General features: G+C 40.7%; 1 protein-coding gene across 1 annotated transcript; it reads right to left on the bottom strand.

Annotated features, from left to right (window-relative positions):
* Window positions 1–1,554: 1,554 nt before the first annotated feature.
* FGFBP1 (fibroblast growth factor binding protein 1) lies at window positions 1,555–4,123 on the bottom strand. The gene is made up of 2 exons (XM_042871434.1): window positions 4,053–4,123; window positions 1,555–2,684 (listed from the first exon to the last, which is right to left on the bottom strand). Exon 2 carries the CDS (start codon window positions 2,664–2,666, stop codon window positions 1,953–1,955), a length of 714 nt encoding a protein of 237 aa, XP_042727368.1. The 5' UTR covers window positions 2,667–2,684; window positions 4,053–4,123; the 3' UTR covers window positions 1,555–1,952.
* Window positions 4,124–6,666: the final 2,543 nt, after the last annotated feature.

Genomic DNA, 6,666 nt, shown 5'->3' with positions numbered 1-6,666 from the left:
AGCTAAGGGTAATCAGGACTGGACTTTTTCCAGAGTATCTGGAACAACTGAGCCTCTTAATTCAGCCTTGTTTAGTGCTCTGGTTGTAATCTGAGGTTATTATACTGGTAGCTGTATACTAGATTAGATATTTGTCACTAATTGCTACAATATATGGTTGGCTGAGCTGTATGTGTGCTACTCATCCTTCCTCTGCATCTTCTGGCCTTATTTCAGCATTTTTCCACTGTGAAGTGGTGCAGGCTGAAACACAACATTTCTAGAAGCTGAAACTCCATACCTGCATATCTACATTAATAATAAGAAGTGGGTAGCTAGCTTTCCACCCAATGTGGCACCAGAATGGCTGTGTCTTTCAGTCTGCTTGGAATATAGCACTAATGCCTCTTTATGGAAATTTTGCTTTACTGTGGGCATTGGTCTAACAATACTTGCACCAGACAGCCTGGGAATACCCCCTGTATCCACAAGGCATGTAAGGCTCAAACTTCAGTAAGAAGTATCTACCTCCTTCTTGTCATTTGGACTTAACTAAAATACAGCTGAATCCTTCTGAAATAACACAGTTTGACTAATAGCAGCATCCTACATTTAAGACATTTGTCTTGAATGTAGCAACACGCCAGAGCAGCATTAAAACATCCTCCCCAGACATGTTGATTTAAATAAAAGGTTACTCATAACAACTCATCTTATGAACATTCTTTAAAATTTTGGGGTCAGCCCAGGTCTTAGCAGTGAGATAATTACAAAAAGGAATGGGTTTTATTTTGTCAAGAGACAGAAATGCTATGTTAATCTGCTAGGAATTATCAGGGAAATTGTATTTCAAGGAAGTTTTTTCACTGTGGCAGCAGACCTTCCTTTCCAGCCTACTGCCACTAGAAAAGTGTAACTTGCACATTTTTCTTTCAGCTGAAGTTTTAAATGTTTCCAAAGATCAACTGTCAGCATTTGGCTTGAAATTTTCTAAAATTTCTATTCTTGTAGAGTTGGATTATTATTAATATTTTTTAAATACAGATGAAGTCTAACAAATGGAAAAGGATTTATTAGTGTTTTCCATATATGTAGAGAGCAGGCAATGGAACTTCGAAGAAATACAGAGGCAGTGGTGAGCGTAAGTTCTTCAGCTGCTGGAGGAAGAGTTCAGCCCTGCAACAGAATTGAACTTGGGCAGGCCATTTAATTTCTGTGTCTCAGTTTCCCTACCACAGAAAAGTAAAACGTGCTTCATAATAGAGGAGAAATGAAAGAACTGAAGTTTGCAAAGTTTTCTGTCATCTTTTGATGAGTTGGGAAAACCAAAATTTTTTTGTAAAATTATGAAAATATGAAAATCCTGCCACCCTTCATTACCATGATGATTACAAACAAATAATAGTTTATTTCCCTCAAACAAAATCATTGAATGCTCTGGCTGAATTCTGCAAAGCTGCAGAAGGTTTGTTAAAACAGCTGTATAGGCAATACTTTGCCTAGGTCTTGTGAATGATCAGCCTTTCAGAAAAACTCAGCAATTCCAGAGAAGTTTAATTCAACACACAGAGAATATTTTAAATATATCTTGAAGTTTATTTTTCTTAGTAATTTTTAGGTCAAATGCAGAGTACATAACTGAGGAGTGCATAGCACCAAACTCATCCCTTTGGCTAGCACAGCTCAAAGGGGGGCAAAGAGACTGCTTAGATACCTCTGTGCAGAGTACGTAACATCAACAGGTAATGCTTGTGTAGAAACATGTGTGCAAATGAAATATGTAACATCTTCAACTGTACCAAGTGTCGTCTGTCGTGTAAAAACAAAATCTGAAAAATATATAAATATACAGCTTTATGTCTTTTTTTTTTTTTTTCCTATGTACACTATATAACAGGAGAATAAAACCTGGGAGTTTGCAGTAATTTCGGTGAGATCAGACTGTTGTGATGCGGAACTTTACAAAGACATCCTCAGCACTTTTTGTCTTGCACCATGGTGATGAAGAAGTTGCATAAAGACAGCAAACTCTCTGGGCAGTATTCCTCAGCCACCTTCTTCTGATCGATGTAATCTACGTCTTCCACGCAGTCTGGAGGGCTGTGTTCTGGCTGTTTTCCAGTCTCAGAAGCTGCTGGGACCTGGGCATCCTCTGCAGCATGGTGAGCTGGGTGCTCTTTGGCAGGGCCCTCTGCTGCCAGGAGGCTTGAGCGTGTCAGCTTGAGGTGAGCGCCTCGTGGGCCTTTCCTGCATATTTTAGATTTTAGCATGCTCCTGGGGTCTTGGCAGATCTGCTTCTGCTTCTTCAGGGAGCGGGAGACCTGCTTCCAGTAGGACTTCTGATTTGCTGCATAGTGTGGGCAGGTGGAGGGGTCCCCTGAGAACTCACACCAGAACGCGCTGTCCCCATTCCTGCACTCGATGTGCACAGTTGCAGCACTCATGTCGGTCACCGCCCAGGTGCAGTCAGCATTTTCTTTGGATTTAAATTTGCCTTTAGGAGATGCCTTTCCTCCTTTTGGTTTCCGCCCTTTTTCTCTCTCTGGGTTTGATTCGGTCTGTTTTTTCCCACCGTGCTCTATGATGCCTTGTTTCCCCTTTCTTCTCTCCTGCCTTTCACAGCTGGTGAGTAGCATCTGGGACACCAGAATCAACACACACAGGAGTCCAACATTTTTAATCCACATGTTTTGCTCGTTATTTGCCTTCAAAACAAAAACATACAGTCGTTAAAACATTTTCACTTCCTACTGGACTTTATTTGATAGCTGCAGGAGTTCAGACTGGCTCCTTGATATCTGTTAGAATGATACCTATTAGAACCTCTCTGCCAGGGGAGAGGTTTAGGTGGTATATTAGGAAGAATTTTGTCTCCTAAAGAGCAATAAGGCATTGACACAGGCTGTCCAGGGAGGTGATGGAGTCACCATCCCTGAAGGTGTTAAGGAAACATGGAGATGTGGCACTGAGGGACATGGTTTAGTGGGAAGTATTGGTGGTAGATGGATGATTAGACTAGATGATCTTACAGGTCTTTTCCAGTCTCAATGATTCTATGATTCTTTGATGTTACTGGGAAGATCCTCTGTCCTCCATGTGCACAGTACCTGGTTTCTAGAACCATTACATATTATTATATCCAAACGGTGTGAAACAGAAGAGACTCTTTCCCAAGATACGCTCCTGCCTAGTAACTGAGGAACCCTTATTGCAATCCCTTCTGCAATCCCAGACAGAATTTGGCCACAGGACTTGTCAGTTTGAGATGGATATCTGAAGCTATGCCATACAAAGCTGCTGCTATGTCCACGATCTCCCATTTTGTGAATGTCACATGAGTCATTTTGACTCCAGCCTCTGTGCTAAATAGAAATAGAGCATAATTATTTACTAGGCATCCTGTAAATTTTCTTAATTCACTTGGTATGCTGGTATGTAAGAGCTTTCTATTACAAATAAAATATTTTTTTCATAAACTGAAAAGTAACTACAGATGCATTTTTTTCTTGTCTTGCCTACTGCACAAACAGAACTGCTTTTTGCTTTTGAAGGCACCTGTAGTACAATTGGATGTGCCTAAAGCTGCCGTGTACAGAATGCATTTATTTCTGTAGGTGTTTCCCTCTGTGAAGCAGCTTTCAGGATCAAAGCTCTGGTGGAGCACACCATAATAGCTGAGGGTTAAACGTGGCTTTTAGTGTACTAAGTGTACTGTTCAGATGTTTCCATCACACACATTTCGGCAGCCAAGTTGCCACGTTAGAAAGCAGAAATTCATGTGGAGGCATGCTAATAAGGAGCCCATTTCAGCATTCAACTTTCTGCACATAGAACACATAGCAGCAGACGTGAGCAGGTCCCACTTCTGTGTAGCTCTTACCTGACTTGCTGCCTTATTCTATTCAAAGAGATTTTCACAGCATAAAACCCTCTTTAGAAAACACCTCATGGTAGTTACAAATATGCAATTATTACAAATACGCAACAAGTGAAAATTAAAACAACTAATGATGTGGCAGTAACTTTCAGTTACAAGTAGAACGGTGTGAAAGTAAGATAGCTGAAATAAATACCTTGCCCAGGAGCCAGAGGTATCCAAACTTCACTCAGGATGCAGCTAGTCTCTCTCAGAAGGACTGGAGCTGCTTGTAAAGGCAGTGTGGTATTTATAAGGGCAGAGACACACCTTCTGGGCTCCAGCAAGACGGTTACAACACAATAGGATGCCTCCGTGCCATGTTCCTTCACCTTTGACACACCTCCTTGGAGAAGTGCCAGGTCTTAGCACACAAAGCATCAGCACAGTGGGGTGACAAGGTGTGTGTGTACAGATCAGACATTCCTTGGGCCAAGTTCTTCCCTCTTTATACACAGTGATAAGAACTTCCTTACATCATGAGCTTCCCTAACAAAGCTTTTCCCAGCCATGGAGAGACATATCCTGCAAGTTGCTCTGCTACTGTGTGCAATTGACTTTAGGTCAGCACGCAGTGTCTCTCTGCAAAATGAAACTCATTCCACAGAGCACTTCAAGCCTACCTTCAGAAGATTTCATCACCTCCTGTCACAAATGAGTAAATTAATAGTAAAGAAGTGTTAGAGAACAGTTTAGAACCAAAATAAGTCATTATTCTGCATTAGGGACAGGATTCATGACAGTGAGATGGTCATAAGCATAAAGTTCAGAAACAAATTCATATAAATACATATATAAATGCATATAAATATGCATTTGGAGCTGATAATTGACTTTGCTTAAAGAATAGGCTGGTGCCTTTGTGGTGGGGTTGCCTTTGTAGTGGGGATGCTTCAGGAGAATTTACTGGGTAGTATAAGTGTGACAATTGTAATATGTACTTTAGAAGTAGTTCCAAGACAAATGGTTGGGATACAAGAAGATAGAAGAAAGGAGATATCTTTGTAAGAAAGGCAGCTCTTCCTCCTCATCTCTCCCGTAGTATATTAATGAATGTGACAGAGGGAAAAAGTTGTAGGAAAAGCATTGTCTGGACTGGTGATAAGGAGACTGTTCACATTCTGTAAAAAAGTCAGAAGCCAAAAACCCCAAATAAAATGGGTCATTCTGCAATGTGTGAGTGACAGAACGTGGGGAAGAGGACTCAAATATCCTAAGTACTGAGGATGTAATCTATGAGCCACAACTATCTGTTTAGCCATCCATCTATGTTCAGCTCTGGGGATGCTTCTGATCAAGCTGAGGCACCAGATTTGCCTTCTGTGCCTTTGGCTGGCATGAGTTCCTATGGAACTATTTGCAACAGTCCGCTAAAAGTGGAAGATGTGTCCTCAGCACTGCCAAGGACTGATGAATGGGGCAGGTGTGACTCGGTGATCAGAAAATGATTAACAGCTTGTCAGGTTGGGGGGAATCTGAGAATGAAGATAATGCAAGAGAGAAGTCCAGGAGGGATTGTCCTGCTCAGGAATCCCAAACTGACTCTGCACAGTACAGACAGCAGCATCTGCAGACTGTGGCTTGGATCCTTAAGCACTGCAGCTGTGTTACTATGGCCATGCATCCAAACTAATGAGCATCTCATCGGGGCTAATTATTTCGGCGACAGTGTCAAGCCAAAGTGGTTACATGACCTCATGTTCTGGCTCTAATTCAGGTACAACTTTATCACATTCCGTTGCCTCATGTGCGCACACTATAAATTGATTTTTAGGTGACAAAGTAGGAAGTTGATTTGGGCACATCACCAAAAACGAAACCACAAGCAAACCAATAAAGCATTAACCTTTGAAACTTGCAATCTCCATGCCCTTATCAGCAAATCAATTTCTTTCAATGTCCCAATATGGTCTCTGTTTTTAACCTCTCTCTAGTTTCTTCATTTCTCTACTACCAGCCTTTCCTTCTTTTGTTTCTCCCTTCAAGAGAAGGAGAAGCCATGCAAACTAGAATCTAGACTGGAGATGTTCTTTCCATTTCTTCTGAAGATACTGCCTACCTTTACCTTTAAGAGCAGTAGTGTAATTAGGACATCTCCAAAGTAATTGTCACAGCATTAACGTAGCATTTTCATTTCCTAATCAGTTATACTTAATCAGCATCTGTCAACAACAGCAACTAAAATGATATAAAAACTTGTCTATGATTTTCAAAGAAAGTCTTTTTTTCCCCTCTTCCCTTCCCCATATTTTAAAATACACCTTCATCTTGCTCTTTGCTGAGTTGAAATGCTGTTTGCTTGTAAACTGCAATCACAGCATTGCCATGGAACAAACGGTGCAGACTAATAGCTGAGAAACAATTTGATCTGTGCAGCATATGGCAAATTTGAGCAGCTAATTGGCAAGATCAAATTTATGGGGATCTGCTTAGTTATTAAAATCAGAAGGAGACAAGCACAGAAAGATTTGGCAATACTAACACATAAAAGTAATAATTGGAAAACACAAACATGGGTACCCAAATCCCAGTGGGAGGAAAAACCTTAAACCAGATGAATTCCTGCCACCTTTTGGATTGAAACTTGAGAAATCAGTGCTTTACTTTCATTAGAGCTGACAGAATCAAATGTCTTTGGTATTTTTCTGCTGTTGATACAAAGAAAGAAGAGGTTTTATGCATATTCCTGTCTGTAATTCATAGACTTGGTAGACATGCAGTATTTTCTATATGCTCATACGTTATCCACTCATATCTAGCTATTTTACATA

This window comes from Lagopus leucura, unplaced genomic scaffold (genome assembly GCF_019238085.1).
Source record: "Lagopus leucura isolate 7727_CA_CO unplaced genomic scaffold, USGS_WTPT01 Super-Scaffold_100004, whole genome shotgun sequence".
Lineage (NCBI taxonomy): Eukaryota > Metazoa > Chordata > Aves > Galliformes > Phasianidae > Lagopus > Lagopus leucura.
The sequence above is the reverse complement of the archived record's forward strand: the minus strand, read 5'-3'. Positions and strand labels throughout refer to the sequence as shown.

Coding starts and splice junctions, on each gene's coding strand:
- FGFBP1 (XM_042871434.1), bottom strand. CDS start 2,666: ATGTGGATTAAAAATGTTGGACTCCTGTGTGTGTTGATTCTGGTGTCC.